The sequence below is a fragment of the Toxotes jaculatrix genome, chromosome 4 (assembly GCF_017976425.1).
Source record: "Toxotes jaculatrix isolate fToxJac2 chromosome 4, fToxJac2.pri, whole genome shotgun sequence".
NCBI classification, from domain to species: Eukaryota; Metazoa; Chordata; class Actinopteri; family Toxotidae; genus Toxotes; species Toxotes jaculatrix.
The window spans coordinates 30,795,522-30,820,794 of NC_054397.1; the positions used below are offsets into that span (position 1 = coordinate 30,795,522).

At 42.6% G+C, this 25,273-nt stretch overlaps 2 protein-coding genes across 2 annotated transcripts; one reads left to right on the forward strand and one right to left on the reverse strand.

Moving 5' to 3' along the window:
* Positions 1-22,041: 22,041 nt before the first annotated feature.
* On the reverse strand, positions 22,042-23,274 carry LOC121181127 (zinc finger BED domain-containing protein 4-like). Its single transcript, XM_041036939.1, has 4 exons — positions 23,016-23,274; positions 22,631-22,754; positions 22,276-22,415; positions 22,042-22,188 (listed from the first exon to the last, which is right to left on the reverse strand). Exons 1-4 carry the CDS (start codon positions 23,112-23,114, stop codon positions 22,042-22,044), a joined length of 510 nt encoding a protein of 169 aa, XP_040892873.1. The 5' UTR covers positions 23,115-23,274.
* A 281-nt stretch (positions 23,275-23,555) lies between these two features.
* On the forward strand, positions 23,556-24,788 carry LOC121181125 (zinc finger BED domain-containing protein 4-like). The gene is made up of 4 exons (XM_041036937.1): positions 23,556-23,814; positions 24,076-24,199; positions 24,415-24,554; positions 24,642-24,788. Exons 1-4 carry the CDS (start codon positions 23,716-23,718, stop codon positions 24,786-24,788), a joined length of 510 nt encoding a protein of 169 aa, XP_040892871.1. The 5' UTR covers positions 23,556-23,715.
* The last annotated feature ends 485 nt before the right edge of the window (positions 24,789-25,273 follow it).

Here is a 25,273-nt window from a genome sequence, read left to right on the forward strand (position 1 = left end):
TTAGTACTCTGCCATTAGGACACACAGTAGCGCTTTAATCCTGGCTGGCATGTTCTCCATGAGCCTTTCACACTGTTGAGGGGTAATCTTCTCCCATTCTTCTTCAATTACTATTCTTCCAAATCCTTTGCTTAAAACAGACCTTTCGATAATCCAGCAAAGATTTTCAATGGGGCTCATGTCCGGGGATTGAGCTGGTCACTCTAAGACCTGGATATTGTGCTCCTGCAGCCAAGTTCTACTTGACCTGGATGCGTGGCAAGGGGTATTATCTTGCCCAAACATCCACTTTCCACCTCCACTGTGCATCTTCAAACAGCCACAGCACTTTTCTGTAGAGAAGTCTATATGTCAGCTCAAGTTATTTCTGGCTTTTTTCTTTGCATCCCCAACAATTTTCCTGCCACTTGTGGCTGAATTTTTTCTTGCTCTACCTGAGCGTAGCTTGGTATCAACAGAAGCCCATATTTTCCACTTCTTCATCAGAGTTTGAACACTACTGATTGGCATTGTCAAATGTTTGGATATGTTTTTCTATCCTTTTCCTGCTTTCTAAAGTTCAAATACCTTCTCTTGTAGGTCTTTTCATGGTTCTTTTGCTTTCCCCATGGCTCAGAATCCAGCAAAGCCAGTACAGCACTAGATGAAATGTGCAGGCGTCTGTCAGGAGCCCATAGACTCACTGACTCTTTATACACACACACTAATTACAGTCAAACAGGTGACAGGTGTGGACAGCGAGCCTTAAAAGCCATTTAAAGCTGTTTGTGTCAACTTGTGTGCATAGTATCAGGCCAAAACTTCAAGGGTATGTATACTTTTGATCAGGGCCATTTGGGTGTTTCAACTTGTCTCTATGATTTAAAAAGAGCAAATATAATTATGTGATAATAAATAACTTTGCCTGACCACTAACTCTGAATGAAAGAAAAGCTTTTGCATGATCAAACACATTTTCTGAAAAATTGACAATATTTCACACATTTTGCCAGGGTATGTAAACTTATGAGCACAACTGTGTGTGTGTGTGTGATTTTCTTAAACCAGGCTGAAAAAAACTACACATATATTTTGTTGAGCTTATGTTTTCTTTTCTTTCTTTCTTTCCTTCTTTGTTACTTTTTTCCGTTTTTCTGAAATCTTTCCGGCAAAGTTTCCTGAAGGCACAGTGGTACTCTGTGCTGGGCTAAATTCCACACTGATTGTTACTAATACTGTCATCTAATACTGTCTGTATACAGTATAAAGAGCTTTATTTCCAACATGGTACACCTCAGTCATACTACAGTAACAGCTATCTGTATCTACTGTATGAAAATGAAGGGCAGAGATGATGGAGGATATCATTCTAACTCTTATTTTATTGCCATCAATTCAATTCAATTTATTTATTAATTATACAGCGCCTTACAGAAAAAGAGAGAGAAAACTGTCTTTCTCTCAGAGAGAGAAGAACTCTCTGAGAGAAAGAGAGAGAAAAAAACTCTCTTTCTCACTGAGGGAAAAGAGAGAAAAAAACTCTTTCTTTCTCTCAGAGACAAAAACTCTGAGAGAAAGAGAGAGAAAAAACTCTGAGGAGGGAAGAGAAAGAGAAAATGAGAAAGAGAGAAGAGCAGAGAAGCAGAGAAAGAGAGAGAGTTCTCTCTCTTTTGGTGGAGAAAGAGGAGAGAAGAACTGTCTGCGGAGGGAGGAGAAAGAGAGAACAGCAGAGAAGTTGAGACAGAGATAAGCAGAGAAAGAGAGAGTTCTTCTCTCTCTTTCTCTTTCGGTGGAGAAAGAGGGTTAGCGTTACGGAAAACGCTCTCTTTCTCGCTGAGGAGGGCGAAAGAAGGCCATGCTCTCCTTCTCGCTCCCTCACTCTCCATCGATAGAGACAGAAAGAGAGAGGAAAAGCGTCTCGATCTCTATCTGTCTCAAGGAGAGAGAGGGGAAGCTCTCTGTGTAACTCGCTCTCTGCCTGACAGAGAGAAGAGAGAGATCTCTTGCTCTTCCCTTTCTCTCTGCCTGAGAGAGAGGAGGAACCCAGAGAGAAAACACAGAGAGGCAAAAACTCTCCCTGCTGGAGAAATGATGTATAGAAATGGAAATAATCTACATTTAAATAAGCATCTCTCTCTGTGTTTCTCTCTCTCGCTCCCTGAGAGAGAAAGAGAGAGAGCAAAAACTCTCTGTTTCTCTCTCAGGGAGAGAGAGAGAAGGACAGAGTCTGGTGGCCCGGGTCACATCTGTATTCAGTTCTCCTGGATATTAACCTCACAGACGCTCAAAATGAACCGTTATCAGTAAGGATCCGCAGCATGAGCGGATCGAAAGCGACTGAATGCCCCCAGCAAAGACGTTGGTAGCCTGAGACACCGGCGACGCACCGCCACCAGAGCTGTCCCTACCTCCTCAGAAACGTTGAGTCAGTGAAGGAAGGCTCCTCATTTATATCATCTGGCTGCCGCCGTAGTGACGCCAGAGCCGTTGCCAGGGAATCAAAGGCAGGTGAGATGGTGACGTCATGAGCCACACCTCCTCTGAGCTGCTGCTCACTGGATGCGTTTTGCTTTTGACTACATTCACAGTTAAACTACAAACTGTTGAGAGTGAAAATCCCAGCAAGTGTAGGGGTGTTCTGATACATCAGTCAGATTGTTGAAAAATTCAAAAGCATTCCAAAGGCAGTGTAAAGAATAAAAATGATCAAGTGCAGCTCTACACTTTGATTTGAACATTTGTCATGTATGACTTCATTTAATACTGGAGGTTCATACATGATCATCCACAGCTGAAGCTCACATTCATGCACCTGTCCTGACAAGATGCTACATGTGATTCATTGTGATCCATCATGTCTCAGCTAAAATGTTTTTCCTTGAGTCTTATTCAAAATGTGACACTGAAAACTCAACCATCTGTGCCAACAGAATGAAGATAAGTTATGAAAAAAACCATCAACAAACTCAGAGCAAGAGCTTCATAAATACCTTTATTGCACATTAAAAACTGTATTCATTTCAACAATTGTATCAACTGTCAATATCAGCAGAAAAGTGTATAAAAGAATGGAATGAAGTGATGAATTTGAATGTTTTGTTTTTCCCAACTAGTTATTGTAAATGAAGGCATATTTAATGTGCCTTATTCATTTGTGGTCACAGTTATATTGAATTTCAAATAAACCTACTGTAACCCCCAACAGTAATGGCACTGAGTTCATTTTCTATGAACTACTCGTCAGGTTTTTCCAGATTTACCACAAAGCTCATAATGAATCTAACAGGATGCTTTGGTGAATTAATGTTTTCAGTGTCATTAAAATTGGTACAAGTACAAAGGACACATGAGGAAAGCAGACATTCCAATATAGACAGCAACATTCAATCAACATTTCTATTATTTATGTAGCTGATTAAAGCTAATACAGAAATGGGCTTGTAATTAATTACAAACTGTGGGAAAAACCTCTATCAGTGTGTTCTTGGATGGTTACAATAGAGTGCAAAAGAAACAGCAACAAACTCAGAGCAAGAGCTTCATAAATACCTTTATTGCACCTTAAAAAGTTTTTTCATTTCAAGAATTGTATTAACCATCAATATCACCAGAAAGGTATCAAAGAATGGAATAAACTGATGAATGGTCACAAGTGTAAAAAATACACACACATATATACAGTAGCATATTTTGTAGGATTTTATTTCAGCTTCATTTAACCAGGTAAGTCCAATTCTCATTTGCAGTGACAACCTGGCCACAGACACAATCCAGTCCAAAGGATCACAGTACAAATTCAATGACAGTGTAATATGTGCATATATATACAGTGAGTTTCATGTAAATTACTAAAAACAAGTACAAGGATCGTGGATTATGGTTTGTAGTGTATTCTTAATAGAAGAGAATGGTATTAAAGAGCTGAGTTTTAGTGTCTGTTGTAAGAGATTTCAGTCGTTTGTGGCAGAAAATTGAAAAGAGAAGCAACCAAAGGAGGTGCAGGCTTTTGGAATGACGAGGTTAATGAAGCTGCTGGAGCAAAGACTGAGACTAGAGTTCTGAATATTGAGCAAAGAGCGTAGGTATGAACACTGTAAAATGGAATTGCTAATATAGCTTAAAATAAGAAGCGATCTTAACTGATGTGTGCTTACTTTGCTGACTCTGCTATGTTACACTTAGTTAATAAAACTTTTTTAGGGAAGAAAGTAACTAAAGTCATCAGCCGAGAGAAAGTATGAGTGATGAAGAGCCGTCCTCACAACCTGACACCTATGCCCGACACTAGGTGGCAGCACTTGGCTGTGTGACATGCGCATTTCCCCGTGAAGACGTGCTCGGTAATGGCCGCAAGCACGTTTGTTTTGTTTTTGTTTTTTTTCTCAACTTTATTTCATAAATTGTGCATTAACATGAACAGAACATATATGCCATGGGTACAATATAAACTAACAGTTCAGATAAAATTCAGTTCCTTTAGGATGTTAAAAGTCCTTGTTGCCTTTTGGTTCTCCATGTTTTCCAGAATGAGTCCATATTTAGTCAGTTCAACAGTGAATTGTACAAAGGAGGGTTTGGATCCAGACCATTTGGGCCGCAAGCACGTTGAAAGCGGGAAGAAAGCTTGTGGCTCTGTCATGTTAAGGTTAGTTGCTGCAAACTGGAAGATTTTATCCGGTTTTTATTTAGGAAGGTCTCTAGGTCTTATGCCGTATGCCTCATCTGTCGGCGAAAGGTTTCAGGTTAACCGTATGTCTTCAGATTGCCAATTCAAATACTCAGAAGCAAGCTGAAATGATACTGCCTTTTTATTTATTTATTTATTTTGCTGGGAGTCGGTCCCAACAGACACCACAGAGGTTAGCATGTGTAGATAGCGCGTTAGCTAGGGCTAACGTCGTTAGCGCTTTCTCTAAATGTCCCACTTAACATTAAAGATTTACTGCAGCATCAATGGCTGTAGCACTTGATTTAGCAACTGTTAAGTAGCACAATACGTTTGCTGAAATTCTTTGAGTTATCCTAAAAGTTAGAATGAAGGAGTAGTTTTACAAGTCCTATGTGAAGGGCTAACGTCGCTAGCGCTAGCTTACACACGTTGATGTAATGAGCACTTGTAAGCTAGCGCTAACGACGTTAGCCCTTCAGAGTCAAAGTCAGCTTTATTGTCAAAACCTTATGTACAGGTCATACACAGGTTTTGAAATTGCAGTGCTCCGTAGGCCCAAAGACTCCCGGCTTTAAGGCACACATATAAATAAATAACACAAATCCTTAAAAAAGAACACTTATGAAAATATAAAAGTATAGTAAGTAAAGTAAAGTAAGTAAATAATAAAGTGCAGCTTAGTGCAAGTCCAATGTATGGAATGCTGTGAGTGTTTGATTGTGTTCTGTGTGGTTGTCAGCATTAGCAGGGGTAGGGGTGCGGTTGGGGGCATGTTTGAGGGTCCTATATGCGAATGGGATTTGAGTGTTTTCACTGCGGTGGGGCTGTTGCTTTTACAGCTTTGGGGAAGAAGCTGTCCCTGAGTCTGTTGTTGATTGTTTTAATGTTCCTGTACCACGTTCCTGATGGAAGCGGTACAAACAGTGCGTTGCCCGGGTGGGCGGGATCTGTTGCAATGTGTCTGACCCTTTTCTGCACTCGAGCAGCGTAAACTGAGTCCAGATCTGCTAGCTGATGGCCGACAATCCCCTGTGCTGTGCAGCTACCATAGCACACTGTCACACTGAGGCACAGGACGCTTTTGACTGTGACCCTGTAACATAGGTGTTAGGATGCTGCAGGTGAGTCAGGGCTGTGTCAAGTGCTAACCAGACTGCATCCTCCCTAGAACGCTTTTCCCTGTAGGCAAACTGGAGGCTGTCCAGGCCAGCAGGGATGGCGTCCTTGATGTACTTTAGGAGGATCCTCTCCAAGCACTTCATGATGACTGGAGTCAGAGCAACAGGTCGGTAATCATTGAAGCAGGTGATGGTTGCTTTCTTGGGCACAGGCACAATGATGGAGGACTTCAGGCATACAGGGATTGTGGAAAGCTGCGTGGACAGCTTGAAAATGTCCAGAAAAACTCCTGCCAGTTGCTCAGCGCATGACTTCAGGGTAGTGCTGCACGATTAATCTAATCACAATCGCGATGTCACGCTGTGCGATTACGTAACCGCTTAAAAGACGATTGCGATTTAATGTGGAGTAATTGACGGCACATCCACACGCTGTGGGCAGCCGCAGGTATGGTCACCTGACTATCTGGCTTTCAGCAAACAGCAGTGACCGACATGGACGCTGAGGAGGAACATGAGGGACAAGCAGAGTTGGTGGCGAAAAAAATTCCACTTCTGTTGTATGGCGAGACTTTGGATTCAGGTATGACGACCCCGAACAGCAAGACGTGCTGTGTAAAACCTGCAAAGCTAAAGTCACTACGTCCCGAGGTAATACGACCAATCGCTATCAACATTTGAGACAACACAGAGAAAAATTCGACGAGTGCATGCAAATAAAAGCCCAACCAAGTAACGTGAAAGATAAAACTGAAAACTGCCTGAAAGAACCACAAAGAACAATCACGGATACATTTTGAAAATATCTTTATTTTCAAACTTTTATTTATTTTTTTATATTACGTTATTTGGAACAAACAGTGTAATCTTCAGGTTTTGTATTTTTTGTGTCATGTGTATGTTTTGAGTTGAGAAATACACAAACTATCATTATTCTGTGTTGTCCCTGATATTCAAGCAAGTGGACTCATGACACCATTCATTTATAATATCGTATTCGCAATCGCAATATTGTCCACAATCACACGTTTTCATCAAATCGTGCAGCACTAGTTTCTTATTGCCCTGTATGTCTGCCAGCCTGATGTTTCATTAGAAGAATTTGCTTTATGCCAAAGGTGCTGTTTATGGCCAATAAGCTCAGACAGATCAGAACTGAACCAGGGACTGAGACGCTTTTTTATCCTCATTCTTTTGAGAGGAGAATGTTTGTTCAAGATGGCACCCAACAAAGTTATGTAGTAGTATGTATGTCCAGGCGACTTCCACATCAGGGATAAGACCAATTCTGTGCCATTCAACTTGTGCCAGGTCATATAAAAAAGTCTTTTCATTAAAGTTTTTCTGGAGGCGTTTGAACAATCAAGGGAGGACTTCTTGAGATGGTGCCCTTGCACACACAAGCTCCATTATAATGGTCACTGAAGCTTTGACAAAAAACTCCACATGTATACCTATCTGGCCTTTTGGTGAGTGTAACATCAATTAATGTGCCACATTCCATAGTCTTAGTATTGTATCTGGTAGGGGCCTGCACAATCTGGGACAGGTTTAGTGCATCCAGCTGTAACTGCACAGAAGATGGAGGGTCAAGCACATCCCAATTCAAGTCCCCTAGCAGGAGAAATTCAGAGGAGGTGTGAGGGGCAATCAGATCACTTGGAGCAGGCAGAGCACAGGCAGGGGCAGAGGGTGGCCTGTAACAACCAGCAACAGTGAGAGATTTTTACAACAATCATCTCCAACTGTTTGGCCACAGATTTAGAGGAAATCACAGCACCCTGCAAGTTATCCCCACAATAGACAGCGACCCCCACACCCTTGGAACTTCTGTCCTGACCAAAAATTTTGTAGCCAGGGATGGAAACAGCAGAGTTGGGGCTGGATTTCTTAAAGACTTTCTTAAGACTCAGAGATGACTAAAATGTCAGGATTTGCAGTCAGTGCAGCAACTTTTGGGAGGAGGCTGCGTATGTGGCAACCCATATGGCAGCCGAGCTCTGTGGGATCCCAAGGATCGCTCTCCATCCCATTACGTGTCTCGGAGCCTCTCAGGTTCTCCCACCCCAAGTCCTCCTCACAACAAGCACAGGGTGGGCCCCCATCCCCACAGGCCACACAGGAAGCTCTACTCCCCTCAGCATCTCCCTCGCTTCCACCACTGCACAGGTAGACCACAGACTAGAGAGCAGGCACAGCGTCTACAAAGTGGAACAGTGTACAACTCTGTTAAATATTCATCTGCAAACTTACAAATAATACAAATGTAGTGAGCTCATTTGCTAAAGTGCTACTGGACTGTTCAGTGGTGCTGCAGGTTCTTAATACACAATTATCTTTTCACCAATAAATGACTCAGATCAGGGGAAATGTCTGTATGATAGTTTACTCACTTCTAACCTCATCCATCCATTCGCTATCCTAAGAACACGGCCATCGCTTGGAGGGCCGCCACTCCGGCTCTCACAGTCCCTCTCACTCACACCCAACCTCCTCCTCCTCCAGAGAGCACCGGCCTGAGAGGAAGGACAAGGAATCATCAGGTTAGTCAGTGTGTAGCTTTGTTCTTTACAGACTGATGTATGTTCAGAGTCTGACTCTGGAAAGCTCTTTTAAAGTCACCTGCTAACGGGGAAGAGAGTTTGTCTGTGCTCAGCTAAAATCACACTTTACCTGTTGTTTACCTGAGATTTCTGACATCACTTCTAGTTTTGGGGCCTTACACAAGAGTGATGTGAAGCTTTCTTTGCTTTCCCTCCTCCCTTTGCACAGGGGGTTCCTCTGGCATCGGTGGGAAGCGTCCACACCATGACTCCACTGACACCAGCCAACATCCACCCTCCTCTAAGGCGGCTCACAGCTCCAAACGTGGACAGTCCAACATCACAACTGTCAAGAGCGGGATGAAGACTGGAACTAAGATGGCTGAGACAGCAAGTAACAAGGCGGCTGACACAGTGGCTGTTTTTCTCTTTAGTTGTGTAAAGCTTGTCACAGAATTCCACTGTTTTGGACCAAGCTCAGCCACAGCTAACTATGTCTACACACTTCTTTCAGCCTAAAACTAACCAAAGACTAATGCTGTTGCTTTGTAGTCTGCCAGGCCTCCTCCAGCCAAGAAGAAGAAGAAAACAGCCACTCCAGCTTCTCTGGGCTCGTCTGTTGCAGATGGTCTGCTTTATCTGACAGGCATTCCAAACCACGCCTCGGAGCAGGAAGTTACGCACTTGGTCGGGTCCTTTGGCAAGATCAACAACGTGATCCTCATGCCGTGCTCAGAAGAAGACAGTGAGAAGAGCCAATGACAGAAGGTACGTCTAAGAGTATCTACATGTTCATGTGTTTTACAAGAAATTTCACTTTGAGATTTGATGTTCCAGAGCAGTTTCAAACAGATGATAGGAAAAAAAACCGAAGAAAGTGTAATCAGTGTTGCAGTTTGCTCATGTTGTGAATATTACAGGCAAAAAGAAAGAACATGTTTCAGTAATCAGTCCATTTCTTGAAAACAGAGGATGCTTATTTCCTGTTTTGTTATATTAAAATGTGCAGAATTAACATTTTCTCTAAGTGTGTTTTACAAGAAAGAATAGCATTGACCTGTTCATCTGTCACTCTTCAGTCAACAAAACAGTGGCTGTGGATATTTTAGCCTGTGCAGGTTTCCTGCTTCTACTTTGCACAACGTCGTCATGGTTTCTGTCTGTCCCACGTCATCACTTTGTCTCCCTCCCTTGCTGCAGGCATCTGTATGCATGGTGAAGGCTGAAGACGCTCAGGCACTGGCTAACTCCACAAATCTCTCCATCAGAGACCAGAAAATCACTGCTTCAACAGCCAAGGTACCATGTGGAAAACACACGTGGCACTGAAGGCATGTTCACTTTAAACCCTTTCAATCATAGAAAACATAAAGCTTCCACAAAAATGCTGAGTGGAGTTTTTCTGTCTAAATGCAATTGTTGATTCAGAAACCATCTCATACACAAAATTAGTTTCAATTCCTTTTTTAATTATTATTTTTTAATGTTTGAAGTCTCATTTCTGTTTGATTTCCTTTAGAAACCTGAAGGAGTGCAGTCTCCTGATGCCAACAACAGGTCTGCCACAGTTATCATCACTGTTCTTCCCCTTTAACCCCATATGTTGTTCACTCAACCTGTCCATTTCAAACCTGCACTCAGATATGATTATTTCTGACTTCACAGCAAACCTGCTTCAGGACAGGAGAAGGGACAACAAAAAAACGCCACTGCTAGTCTGCAGGCAGTCAGTGCTAATATATCCACATCTATCACTGTCAAGAAATACTCAGTATATCTAGTTAAAATCACAGTCTGTTAACTATACCTGATCACATGGAATAAACTGTAGCTTAGTCACATGTAGTCTGGTTTGTGATGTCTTGCTTTTGCTGGCTTGTAGTTGTGATGTGTATGAAAACATACTGAGTGTAGCATCTTCCCCTCCTACTCCCCACTGCAGGAGCTGAGGCTGAACACAAGACGTCTGATGAGGTACAGTTTCCTTCACTTCCATCACATTTTCTTGTGTTTCAGCCTGATACTAAAATCCTTTCAGGTCATTTCCCCCCTCATCAGTCTGAAAACAGAAATTTATGTTTGGAAATGTATTAAAAAGGAAAACCTGAGTTCAGCTAAATGTCTGTTAAGTTCACTTGTTCTGTAATGTCTCCTACAGAAAGGCATGATGTTGATCACAGGACTTCCTGAGAGCAGCTGCTCAGAGAGTGACATCATCAAGCTGATCCAGCCCTTTGACACGCCCTCGGACCTCATCCTGGCAAAACAAATGGGAAAGGTTGGTGTGATCACACCAGGAGGAGAGGAGAAAACACCTGGACACCAGTAATACATGCAGCCATGCAAGCTGCTTCTGTCATAGCTTAAACTACTATCACAGGCTCAGTGGGACTGCTTTGTGGACAGTCTACACTAAAAAACCTCTTTACACAGGTGGCTCTCTACAATCTGCTGATGGGATCAGTGGAGCCATTAGTGAGTATTTCTACCATTAGATATTTCTATGCACTTCATCTTATTTATTGCTTGATGTAACAAGGACAGTGCACGTTAATAAACTTTGCTGTAAATACACCAGGGACAAGTGTAGATGATCCAAATGTACATTTACACTAAGCTCTTTAAAGTAATAAACCTAAATCAGGCTGAAGGGTCTTACTGTCAAACTGCAGCAGTCAGTGTTCAGTTGTCCCTGTCCTACATTGTAGATGTAGATAAACAGGGACAGTCCTGTAAAATGTGACGTCTGCTGTAACTTTACAACTAGTTTTTTTTGGAATGTACGTTAAAGTAAGGAAACAGTATTTTTCATGGGTAAAATAACAAGATGGCGGTGCACAGTGGTGCAGCGGCTTCTCAAGCTCCCGGGATTAAGCCTTATTTTTCCAACTTCGAGGTCGCTTTTAGCACTAGTTTAGTGCTAAATTTGCGTGTAAGGTACATCTCTACCGAACTTATGGTTTTACGTGGTTGCAGGAGACTTTAACCACGTGAAACTGACGGACACTTTGCCCAGATTTTACCAGCATGTCACCATCCCCACATGTGGAGACAACATTCTGGATTGTGTGTACACTAACATTCAGGATGCATACAGAGCTCTTCCTCGCCCTCCTCTTGGCCTCTTCGACCACATCTCCATCCTGCTTACGCCAGCTTACCGCCCCCTGCTGAGACGGATCAGGCCAACAAAGAAGACTGTCACTGTGTCGCCCAGTGATGCAGCCTCTGTGCTCCAGGACTGCTTTCAGTGCACAGACTAGCAGGTCTTCAGGGAGGCAGCTACATATGAGGGAGAGGTGGACCTAGAGGAATACACCTCCTCCGTCCTCGGCTTCATCTCCAAGTGTGCTGATGACGCCACCACCACAAGGACAGTAACCTGCTTCTCAAACCAGAAACCCTGGCTGAATGCTGAGGTCAGAGGCCAAAGCCACATATGCTCAGAAAATTCAGGGTCACTTCACCTCCAACGACCCCCGGAGCATGTGGAAGGGCGTCAAGTGCATCACAAGCTACAACACCAGGGATGCACAATGCCCACTGGACTCCTCCCTGCCAGATGCACTCAACAGATTCTATGCCCGCTTCGAGGATCCTGACTCCCCCCCTCCTGCACCAGACTCTCACCACCACCCGGTGACACACCCCTCAGTGTGACCGCAGTTGAAGTGAGGAGAACCCTTACAGGAATTAACCTAAAGCTGCAGGCCCCAACAACATCCCTGGGTGGGTACTGAGGGACTGTGCTCATGAGTTGTCTGAGGTGCTGACAGACATTTTTAACACCTCACTGTCACTGGCATCTGTCCCCACCTGCTTAAAGACTGCCACAATTGTCCCCGTCCCCAAGTGCTCCACAGTGACAGGCCTCAATGACTACCGACCCATAGCTCTGACCCTTGTAGTCATGAAGTGCTTTGAGAGACTGGTCATGGGCCACATCAAAGACTCCATTGATGTCACTGTGGACCCCCACCAGTACGCCTACAGGAAGAACCGCTCCACTGATGACGCCATCTCATCAGTGGTCCACACAACCCTCAACCACCTGGAGAGCAGGAACTCGTACGTCCATCTGCTCTTCCTGGACTTCTCATCAGCCTTCAATACCATCATCCCACAGACCCTGGTACAGAAGCTCTCCCTCCTCGGTCTGAGTCCCACACTGGGGAACTGGGTCCAGAACGATGCAGAGGGAGGGCCCTCCGCATCATGAAGGACTCCACCCATCCTGCACACAGTCTCTTCCAACCCCTCCCCTCAGGCAGGCGGTTGAGAAGCATCCAGAGCAGGACCACCAGGCTCCGGAACAGCTTCTTCCCTAGAGCTGTAAGGCTGCTGAACTCTAACCCTGCCCTGTAGACACGCCTCCTCACCCACTTACAACACTATCACTAAGTGCAATACTTTTCTTTGTACTACCACCACCTCCTACTTGCACATGTGTATTTAAGCACATGCTAATCTTGGTTTCCTTATCTTATCTTTATTTAAATGTTTATATTTGCCCTTATGTTTATATTTATATGTTTGTATTTATATTTTTCACTCTTGCATCTTGATGCTCTTGATGGCTTCAACTGGGACCTGAGTACTAACTTCGTACCATAACATGTAAATGTACTGGAATGACAATAACCGTTCCTTGATCCTTGTATAGTAATATTGCAGAAACCTCATTTACTGGTGGTAATGAATATGTCTTCTGTATATCTTCTGCTTTAGTCTTCTGTGTACCTTGGTCCAGTAATTATCCGCTGGCTAATCAGTGACTGTATTTCCTTTTGTGTCCTCCAGGAGAGTACTGTTCCAGTGGGCTGGAGCAGGCTCTTGGTGATCAGTAATGTCCCCAACATGCCCTCTGGCTCCTCTGAGCTCCAAAAACTGGTGCCACGCTTTGGTACCGTCATCAAGACCCTCGTGCTCAACAACATGGTGAGTGCTGTTTGTCTGTGCAGCTGCAGACATGCTAATCCATGAGATCCTCAGCCACCCCTATCCTGAATATCCGTGTCCTCACACACAGCTCTGTCCTGGGCTGAAAATCCAAATCACATTTTCTCCAGATCACATCTTGCTCTTTATCTGTAAAGACATGTAAAATGCTGTTGATGTGATGTTGTGCCTCTTCCTGCTTAGGTCATTTGTGAGATGGCGACTGCAGCCATGGCATTCTCTGTTTACAAACGCTTCCAGATGTTTCCGTGCATCATCCAGAACAACCCCCTGTTCTTCTCCCGCAAGCCGGACCCCAAGGCCAACACACAGACAAAAGTCATCACTGCATACCTTGAGTCGTCTGAGGTCGGTAATTGATTGGCAGTGCTTGCTCATTATTCAGTTAGACATATTTCTTATCTACTACTGGCATGATGTCCTGCAGCGTCAGCTCCATGTGCACGTGTTTGAAGTCGCACTGCTCAATAGCTCCTTATGTCTGGTCATAGGATGCACCTGCTAACGGCAAAAGCAGCCAAACAGCAGCAGCTGCAGAGGTAGAGGAGGCTGTCCATATAGAGAAGTCTGAACCTCCTTTGGAGGAGGTGGAAAAAGATGCTTCTGGGACAGACCAGAAGATGAAGAGCACAGACAAGACGGCTGGTGAAGTCCAAGCTTTGGGAGAAAACGCCAGCAAAGACAGCATCAGAAGCCATGAGCCTAGCGCTGCTGTTTCCCACTCTTCAGCTGCACAAGACGCCAAAGCAGAAGCAGTCATGGATACAGACATGAGGGAAACATCTGCTGATAAAACTGTCACAGAGACAGTAAGAGACAATAAAGGAGTCAATCCATCTGAAGCAGGAAAGGACAAGGCTGCAGGTGCTGAAGAGACAAAGGCATCTGTCTTCCATGGAGACGGCCATGCCAGAGCTACCTAAGGTAACATACAGCAGAAATGTGGCTCTGCGCTCATCAGCCTGTTGCTGGAATCGGGTTGTTCTTCTGTGTAGCTCAGCCTGTGAGCTTTCATGTCTCTTTTTCATCTCTGTTTCACCAGGTCACTCAAGAAATGGTTAACGCGTTGCTTGTGGAGTGCCCAACAAGAACCGGCAGCCATCCTAACAACGTAGCAGCTTCCACCTGTGGCGTGAAGGGGGAAACACAAACAGAGACAGAGCAGGACAAAAAGTCAGCAGAGGGGACAAAAGAGGCGGCCAAGAACCACACAGAGGAGGAGGTGAAGAAGCAGGAGAGGGAGAGGAAAGAGAGGGAAGCCAGAAAGGAGGTGAGGGAGAGAGAGAGGAAGGAGAGGGAAAGGAGGGCCTGGGAGAAGGAGGAGAGGGCTAAGAGGGAGAGGGAGTGGGATGAAAGAGCCAGTAGGGAGAGGGAGAAGAGGGAGGAGGAAAGGAGGGAGTGGCAGAGGAGGGAAAGAGAGAGGAGGGAGAGAAAGAGAGCACACAGTGAAGGTTTGTCCGGATTTCCAGGTGGTCTTGCCGATCAGAGGGATACAAGCAGAGCTCCTGGACGGACGCACAGCTCCACAGGCTGAGTCCTCTCTCAGCCAAACACCTGAGACTGGTACAGCCTCACACTGATTTCACTTCTACCATCAACACAAGGAAACACAGTCTTTCCTAGATATTTTTCTTAATTTCTTTTTGGTTTCAAATTGTAAATTTGGCCTGAAAATGTCTTTATTTTTAGAAATCACACCACTGCCCACCCTGGACTCCACCCCAGAGGTCCAACACCTGTCCGTGCCTGCCCCTGCAGACTCCTCCTCAAACAGCCCAGCCATAGGAGCAGTGACCGCAGAGAGTGAGGACGATAAGAAAGAGGAGAGTCCTCTCAGTAACAGACAGGCCAAGGAGGAGGAGACGGTTGTGTTGGACAAAACAGAAAAGGCAGGAGAAGATGCAGGACCAGGAGGACAAAGAGACGGGAGCTCCTACTGCAGAGACAGGTACGCTTTGATTTTCTTTGAAGTAGAACTGTGAGTGGTAGCAGTTCCTCAGTGGGTAGAGAATCAGGCTTGTCCAAATTGACCTCTTCTTCAAGTGTTTGAGATGATGGGACATTGTCCTTGGGGCAGGTACTTGCCATAAGTCTTTGCAGGTGTTTAATAACAGTACCAAGATGAAGACACATGAAGTCCATTTGGAAAATGCTAAATTATTAGCTTATCTGCTTTGTTGAGCAAAGCCAGGACCAGGTCTTTTTACCCCTGTGTATGTCCTAGATTGGACTTTAAAGCAGTCCCTGTCTCTTCTAGGAAAGTAACAGACGTCCAAAGACCAAACAAACAGAGAAGAGGAGAGTATGAAGAAGACATTCCAGATGAAAACACCCATGAGCACGGACTACTTCCTCCCCCCTTTTGACCCCAGCAATCCAGTTGGTATGACACTATTTATTCACCGTGACTGTTTATCACTGTTTTCTTTACATGTGCATTTCCACAGTCACTCTCGTGTGTGTGTGTCCTCAGGTATGGAGTTCTTAGTCCCAAAGACCGCTTTCTTCTGTACAGTATGTAATCCATTCTTCAGCGGAACCAAAGAAGCTGAGATCAACCACTGCAAAACCATCAAACACTACGAGAACCTAAAGGTAGGCAGCTCATGGTTATTTGTTGCAGTTTCTCCCTCTTTTATTCTGCTCCATTTTCACACTTACTGTCATACAGGTGATAAAACGTCCACGTGTGTTCACAAAGAGTGTTTTTCCTTTTGTCCTCCTCTTGTAGAAATACCTACAGACTGAGAAGACGGTGAATGTGACGGACAAACCAGACCCCAGCTGAATGTGGCTGTGAAGCTTTTGACTCTGTTTTGCCATTCCCCTCCTTTTGTATCGTCTCTTTATTTCTCACTCAAGGTCCAGATTCTCACACTGGTATAGATTAGTCTCATGTCTCCATTTAAATAAATATTATGTCAATAAAATGTATTTACTAAATTGTGGCTTGTCGCTCATTCACAATCTCAGTGTCTGATAATATTTGATAGAAGTCTGTTATCAATGATTTATAGCATCATAAAACCACACACTGTCATCACAATAACCTTAAAGCAAAGATGAAAATCTCACTGCATCAACTTGTATCTTTACACCTGCACTTATTTTCATTGACATGTACAGTAAATGGCTAATACACTATTTTAGACTGTCTGCTACTCACACTATTTGCTATTCTATATGTTGCCTGTCATTTACATAGTGCTTATATCCAAAGGGCTTTGTATTTGGCTCTTGTTTACCCATTCAAATACACACTCACACACACATACTGATGGCAGTGCTTGCCGCTTCTGCATGTGGACAGGAGGAGCTGAGGATCAAACTGCCAGCCCAGTTCCAGCAGCTCCTCCCGCAGTGAGAGCCACTGGCCACATGCCTTAGACAACCTTGGCATGACTACAGCCAGTGACGTCCACGCCTCAGTGTCTGTGGGGTAAACACTCAAACCAGGGATCCTTTGTGTTGCACTTGTCAAGTCCCAGCTTATTAGCAGGACATTTATTTCAGCACAAGATGGCAGTACACTGTTCTAAGCTCAGAGCATCAACCTGTTTCTGACACAGTCTCACAAATCCTTTCATACCTCACAAGGCTTCATATCATCACTTAGATTAGCTTTTCTGTGAGTCAAAGATCTTTTCTTACAGATATAGTAGATAGATAGACAGATAGCTGCTGGGGACAGTGGCATCCAGACGGGCCAGTCTTCATAGCTGTGGCTGCATCAGACAGACACAAAACAAATCATTTCTTTATTGTAATCGACAAAAAAAGCAAAAGTAAATTCTTCATGGTGTCAACACTTCAGTTCTCAACATAGTCGGTATCAAAGTTAACAAATAGCAAAGAATGTCTTCAAAACTGAACAAATATAAATAAACCATCACATAACAAAATTCATATTTAGTACTCTGCCATTAGGACACACAGTAGCGCTTTAATCCTGGCTGGCATGTTCTCCATGAGCCTTTCACAATAAGACCTGGATATTGTGCTCCTGCAGCCAAGTTCTACTTGACCTGGATGCGTGGCAAGGGGTATTATCTTGCCCAAACATCCACTTTCCACCTCCACTGTGCATCTTCAAACAGCCACAGCACTTTTCTGTAGAGAAGTCTATATGTCAGCTCAAGTTATTTCTGGCTTTTTTCTTTGCATCCCCAACAATTTTCCTGCCACTTGTGGCTGAATTTTTTCTTGCTCTACCTGAGCGTAGCTTGGTATCAACAGAAGCCCATATTTTCCACTTCTTCATCAGAGTTTGAACACTACTGATTGGCATTGTCAAATGTTTGGATATGTTTTTCTATCCTTTTCCTGCTTTCTAAAGTTCAAATACCTTCTCTTGTAGGTCTTTTCATGGTTCTTTTGCTTTCCCCATGGCTCAGAATCCAGCAAAGCCAGTACAGCACTAGATGAAATGTGCAGGCGTCTGTCAGGAGCCCATAGACTCACTGACTCTTTATACACACACACTAATTACAGTCAAACAGGTGACAGGTGTGGACAGTGAGCCTTAAAAGCCATTTAAAGCTGTTTGTGTCAACGTGTGCATAGTATCAGGCCAAAACTTCAAGGGTATGTATACTTTTGATCAGGGCCATTTGGGTGTTTCAACTTGTCTCTATGATTTAAAAAGAGCAAATATAATTATGTGATAATAAATAACTTTGCCTGACCACTAACTCTGAATGAAAGAAAAGCTTTTGCATGATCAAACACATTTTCTGAAAAATGGACAATATTTCACACATTTTGCCAGGGTATGTAAACTTATGAGCACAACTGTGTGTGTGTGTGTGTGTGTGTGTGTGATTTTCTTAAACCAGGCTGAAAAAAACTACACATATATTTTGTTGAGCTTATGTTTTCTTTTCTTTCTTTCTTTCCTTCTTTGTTACTTTTTTCCGTTTTTCTGAAATCTTTCCGGCAAAGTTTCCTGAAGGCACAGTGGTACTCTGTGCTGGGCTGAATTCCACACTGATTGTTACTAATACTGTCATCTAATACAGTCTGTATACAGTATAAAGAGCTTTATTTCCAACATGATACACCTCAGTCATACTACAGTAACAGCTATCTGTAATGTATCCACATTTTGTAATTTGAGCCATCTGGATTCTTCCAATTGTGACTTTTGGAGCTGCATTTACCACTTTGCCTCATTCATGGCCTGTAACGTGCCTACTTGTAATTTGGATATTTCCTCAATGGCAAGTTGCTGATGTGGATTCAAGAAGATATTTTCTTCTTCCACTTAAAGAACTACAACCAACTGTGCTGAGCAAACCACGTGCACACAAAACACACACATACTCACTCCTGGACTTCAAATTGCTGCGATATGTGCAGCCTTTCTTCTTTTTATTTCTCTTACTGTTCAAACAGTGCACATGGTCACTTTGATCATACTGTTTATAGTATTTATTATTATTGTTTCCTCTAATAAGTCATTTTTTTTCTTGGAGTCTTTATATTCTATCTGTATATTCTGTATATTCTCAGTGTCTGTACCTTATTGCATCTGCTCTTTGCTGCTGTAACAGTGTAATTTCCCCATTGTGGGACTATTAAAGGTTTATCTTATCTTATCTTATCTACTGTATGAAAATGAAGGGCAGAGATGATGGAGGATATCATTCTAACTCTTATTTTATTGCCATCAATTCAATTCAATTTATTTATTAATTATACAGCGCCTTACAGAGAAAGAGAGAGAAAACTGTCTTTCTCTCAGAGAGAGAAGAACTCTCTGAGAGAAAGAGAGAGAAAAAAACTCTCTTTCTCACTGAGGGAAAAGAGAGAAAAAAACTCTTTCTTTCTCTCAGAGACAAAAACTCTGAGAGAAAGAGAGAGAAAAAACTCTGAGGAGGGAAGAGAAAGAGAAAATGAGAAAGAGAGAAGAGCAGAGAAGCAGAGAAAGAGAGAGAGTTCTCTCTCTTTTGGTGGAGAAAGAGGAGAGAAGAACTGTCTGCGGAGGGAGGAGAAAGAGAGAACAGCAGAGAAGTTGAGACAGAGATAAGCAGAGAAAGAGAGAGTTCTTCTCTCTCTTTCTCTTTCGGTGGAGAAAGAGGGTTAGCGTTACGGAAAACGCTCTCTTTCTCGCTGAGGAGGGCGAAAGAAGGCCATGCTCTCCTTCTCGCTCCCTCCCTCTCCATCGATAGAGACAGAAAGAGAGAGGAAAAGCGTCTCGATCTCTATCTGTCTCAAGGAGAGAGAGGGGAAGCTCTCTGTGTAACTCGCTCTCTGCCTGACAGAGAGAAGAGAGAGATCTCTTGCTCTTCCCTTTCTCTCTGCCTGAGAGAGAGGAGGAACCCAGAGAGAAAACACAGAGAGGCAAAAACTCTCCCTGCTGGAGAAATGATGTATAGAAATGGAAATAATCTACATTTAAATAAGCATCTCTCTCTGTGTTTCTCTCTCTCGCTCCCTGAGAGAGAAAGAGAGAGAGCAAAAACTCTCTGTTTCTCTCTCAGGGAGCGAGAGAGAAGGACGGAGTCTGGTGGCCCGGGTCACATCTGTATTCAGTTCTCCTGGATATTAACCTCACAGACGCTCAAAATGAACCGTTATCAGTAAGGATCCGCAGCATGAGCGGATCGAAAGCGACTGAATGCGCCCAGCAAAGACGTTGGTAGCCTGAGACACCGGCGACGCACCGCCACCAGAGGTGTCCCTACCTCCTCAGAAACGTTGAGTCAGTGAAGGAAGGCTCCTCATTTATATCATCTGGCTGCCGCCGTAGTGACGCCAGAGCCGTTGCCTGGGGATCAAAGGCAGGTGAGATGGTGACGTCATGAGCCACACCTCCTCTGAGCTGCTGCTCACTGGATGCTTTTTGCTTTTGACTACATTCAGTTAAACTCTACAAACTGTTGCGAGTGAAAATCCCAGCAAGTGTAGGGGTGTTCTGATACATCAGTCGGATTGTTGAAAAATTCAAAAGCATTCCAAAGGCAGTGTAAAGAATAAAAATGATCAAGTGCAGCTCTACACTTTGATTTGAACATTTGTCATGTATGACTTCATTTAATACTGTAGCTTCATACATGATCATCCACAGCTGAAGCTCACATTCATGCACCTGTCCTGACAAGATGCTACATGTGATTCATTGTGATCCACCATGTCTCAGCTAAAATGTTTTTCCTTGAGTCTTATTCAAAATGTGACTCTGAAAACTCAACCATCTGTGCCAACAGAATGAAGATAAGTTATGAAAAAAACCATCAACAAACTCAGAGCAAGAGCTTCATAAATACCTTTATTGCACATTAAAAACTGTATTCATTTCAACAATTGTATCAACTGTCAATATCAGCAGAAAAGTGTATAAAAGAATGGAATGAAGTGATGAATTTGAATGTGTTTTATTTTGTTTTTTTAGAGTGCAAACCAGATAAGGTATGAAAAAGAAACAGCAACAAACAGAGCAAGAGCTTCATAAATACCTTTATTGCACATTAAAAAGTGGATTCATTTCAAGAATTGTGTTAACCATCAACATCAACAGAAGGGTGTATGAAAGAATGGAATAAACTGATGAATTGCCACAAGTGTTAAAAATACACACACATACATATATACAGTAGCATATATAGTAGGATTTTATTTTAGCTTCATTTATCCAGGTAAATCCAGTTTTCATTTGCAGTGACAGTCTGGCCACAGACACAATCCAGTAGATAAGACAAATGATCACAGTACAAATTCAATACATATCAATCAAAATGACAGTGTAATATGTGCATATATATACAGTGAGGTTCATGGCAAATGACTAAAAACAAGTACAAGGATCATGGATGGATCATGGAGGTTTGTGGCAGAAAATTGAAAAGAGAAGCAACCAAAGGAGGTGCAGGCTTTTGGAATGACGAGGTTAATGAAGCTGCTGGAGCCAAGACTGAGACTAGAGTTCTGAATATTGAGCAAAGAGCGTAGGTATGAACACTGTAAAATGGAATTGCTAATATAGCTTAAAATAAGAAGTGATCTTAACTGATGTGTGCTTACTTTGCTGACTCTGCTATGTTACACTTAGTTAATAAAACTTTTTAGGGAGTAAAGTAATTAAAGTCATAAGCCTGAGAAAGTATGAGTGATGAAGAGCCGTCCTCACAACCTGACACCTATGCCCGACACTAGGTGGCAGCACTTGGCTGTGTGACATGCGCATTCCCCCGTGAAGACGTGCTCGGTAATGGCTGCAAGCACGTTGAAAGCGGGAAGAAAGCTTCTGGCTCTGTCACGTTAAGGTAAGTTGCTGCAAACTGGAAGATTTTATCGGCTTTTTATTTAGTAAGTTCCTTAGGTCTTATGCCGTATGCCTCATCTATCGGCGAAAGGTTTCAGGCTAACCGTATGTCTTCAGATTGCCAATTCAAATACTCCTAAGCAAGCTGAAATGACACTGCCTTTTTATTTATTTATTTATTTTGTAGGGAGTCGGTCCGAACAGACCCCACAGAGTAGTGATGGGACGATGATACCTCAAGGAGTGTATTGACACACTAAACAAACTGTGTCTGCACTGTATTGATACTGTGTTGGTCACCCAATAGTGACCCCTGCAGTAGTTATAAAATCATTGCAGGTAAAGAAATTCCTTGTTCGTGTAAATGCTAAAACTGAGTTGGTATGTAAAATATAGCAAATTAGAGTAAAAAATTCAGAGTTACAATTTTTTAACTTATGTGCACATTTGTCAACTTAACTGTTAAATCATATGAAATAAAAGACAAAAAAGTGATTAGTTCATGAATTTTTATTGAGAAACAAAAGTTAGATATGCCTCCATATTCATAGACGTCCACATATCAGCTGTTAAAGTAACAGCAACGGCACTCTGGAGGTCCTTTTTGGTTTTCTCCTTTTCCTCCTCATATCTCTGGCTCACCAAGTCCTTGATGGTCTGAAAATAACCATACAAATACTGTTACACCAATAAAATATAGTTATATAGTTAGTACAAACATATAATAAAAATTCTTAAACATACCTTCCTGCTTGGTAGAGCATACGAGGGTAGAATAAGCTTCAGGAGCTCCCTGAATCCCTCATTTTCAACAAAGCTGAGTGGCTGACAGTCTTTGATGATCATATTGACCACTGCCTCATCCACTGCTTGCTTGTTAGGAACTGCAAGCCAAAAGGAACTATTTTGTCAAAAGCTTAATAAAAGGACTGTAATTTTTACAAACAATATCAAATAGACATAAGACGACGTGGTGGTGTAGTGGTTAGCACTGTCGCCTCACAGCAAGAGGGTTGGAGGTTCGATACCAGGCCTGGAGCCTGTCTGTTTGCATGCATGTTTTTTTTTAGCACAATTTTTAGAGAGACTTTAAACATACCTGGGGTACTCTCACGAGTATCTGCCAATTCTTCATTGCCATGCCGAGCTCTATAATGCCTCAGCATTGATGAAGTGCTCTTATTGATATAAGATAGCTCTGTAGAGCAGAGCCGACACTTCACCTACAATAACATAAAAAGTTAATTTATCTGAAAACAATTCAAACCTCTTACCAGAACATTGCATTCACTTGTTAAAAAAATAGACACCCTCTCATGATTACGAGATCCGGATCTCATAATTACATGATAACATGAATAAAGCAACTCTAAGGCTCTTTAACTGACTATCATATGTATCACAGGTCATTCACTTGATAAACTGATAAAGTGAGTGCAATGCGCCACCGTAAAAAATAGTATATAAAGGAGAAAAAGATTTACCTTGTTTGGCGTCACGAGATCAAAATTATTCCACACCGGGGAAAACTTCCTAGAACGATCCATGATCAAGCAAAACTCCATCCGACAAACCCACGACATGTTGATACAGTTTGTTTCCTGATAAACACACTTTGGCGCGGCACATCCAAACGATACAGTTCCTGTATCGGTCACGTGATTCTTTCTTAAAGCAATACACGCACCGATACGAGGTTTCCCTCTTGAGCTCTCGGCACAGTGCTGATGCACCAGTGTCGCTCGTCCCATCACTAGTCGTTACAAGTGCTCATTACATCAACGTGTGTAAGCTAGCGCTAGCCCTTCACATAAATCTTGTAAAACTACTCCTTCATTCTAACTTTTAGGATAACTCAAAGAATTTCAGCAAACGTATTGTGCTTCTTAACAGTTGCTAAATCAAGAGCTACAGCCATTGATGCTGCAGTAAATCTTTAATGTTAAGTTTAGAGAAAGCGCTAACGACGTTAGCGCTAGCTAACGCGCTATCTACACGTTAACCTCTGTGGTAGTGATGGGACGAGCGACACTGGTGCATCAGCACTGTGCCGAGAGCTCAAGAGGGAAACCTCGTATCGGTGCGTGTATTGCTTTAAGAAAGAATCACGTGACCGATACAGGAACTGTATCGTTTGGATGTGCCGCGCCAAAGTGTGTTTATCAGGAAACAAACTGTATCAACATGTCGTGGGTTTGTCGGATGGAGTTTTGCTTGATCATGGATCGTTCTAGGAAGTTTTCCCCGGTGTGGAATAATTTTGATCTCGTGACGCCAAACAAGGTAAATCTTTTTCTCCTTTATATACTATTTTTTACGGTGGCGCATTGCACTCACTTTATCAGTTTATCAAGTGAATGACCTGTGATACATATGATAGTCAGTTAAAGAGCCTTAGAGTTGCTTTATTCATGTTATCATGTAATTATGAGATCCGGATCTCGTAATCATGAGAGGGTGTCTATTTTTTTAACAAGTGAATGCAATGTTCTGGTAAGAGGTTTGAATTGTTTTCAGATAAATTAACTTTTTATGTTATTGTAGGTGAAGTGTCGGCTCTGCTCTACAGAGCTATCTTATATCAATAAGAGCACTTCATCAATGCTGAGGCATTATAGAGCTCGGCATGGCAATGAAGAATTGGCAGATACTCGTGAGAGTACCCCAGGTATGTTTAAAGTCTCTCTAAAAATTGTGCTAAAAAAAAACATGCATGCAAACAGACAGGCTCCAGGCCTGGTATCGAACCTCCAACCCTCTTGCTGTGAGGCGACAGTGCTAACCACTACACCACCACGTCGTCTTATGTCTATTTGATATTGTTTGTAAAAATTACAGTCCTTTTATTAAGCTTTTGACAAAATAGTTCCTTTTGGCTTGCAGTTCCTAACAAGCAAGCAGTGGATGAGGCAGTGGTCAATATGATCATCAAAGACTGTCAGCCACTCAGCTTTGTTGAAAATGAGGGATTCAGGGAGCTCCTGAAGCTTATTCTACCCTCGTATGCTCTACCAAGCAGGAAGGTATGTTTAAGAATTTTTATTATATGTTTGTACTAACTATATAACTATATTTTATTGGTGTAACAGTATTTGTATGGTTATTTTCAGACCATCAAGGACTTGGTGAGCCAGAGATATGAGGAGGAAAAGGAGAAAACCAAAAAGGACCTCCAGAGTGCCGTTGCTGTTACTTTAACAGCTGATATGTGGACGTCTATGAATATGGAGGCATATCTAACTTTTGTTTCTCAATAAAAATTCATGAACTAATCACTTTTTTGTCTTTTATTTCATATGATTTAACAGTTAAGTTGACAAATGTGCACATAAGTTAAAAAATTGTAACTCTGAATTTTTTACTCTAATTTGCTATATTTTACATACCAACTCAGTTTTAGCATTTACACGAACAAGGAATTTCTTTACCTGCAATGATTTTATAACTACTGCAGGGGTCACTATTGGGTGACCAACACAGTATCAATACAGTGCAGACACAGTTTGTTTAGTGTGTCAATACACTCCTTGAGGTATCATCGTCCCATCACTAGTAACGACGTTAGCCCTTCAAAGTCAACTTTATTGTCAAAACCATATGTCCAGGTCATACATAGGTTTTGAAATTTCCGTGCTCCCTAGGCCCACAGTATTATACTAGATACATTAGAAAAATAGCTATACAAAAATAAAAACATATTCAAGAGTCTTTATTGTCATTATGCGAACATAACGAAATTTTG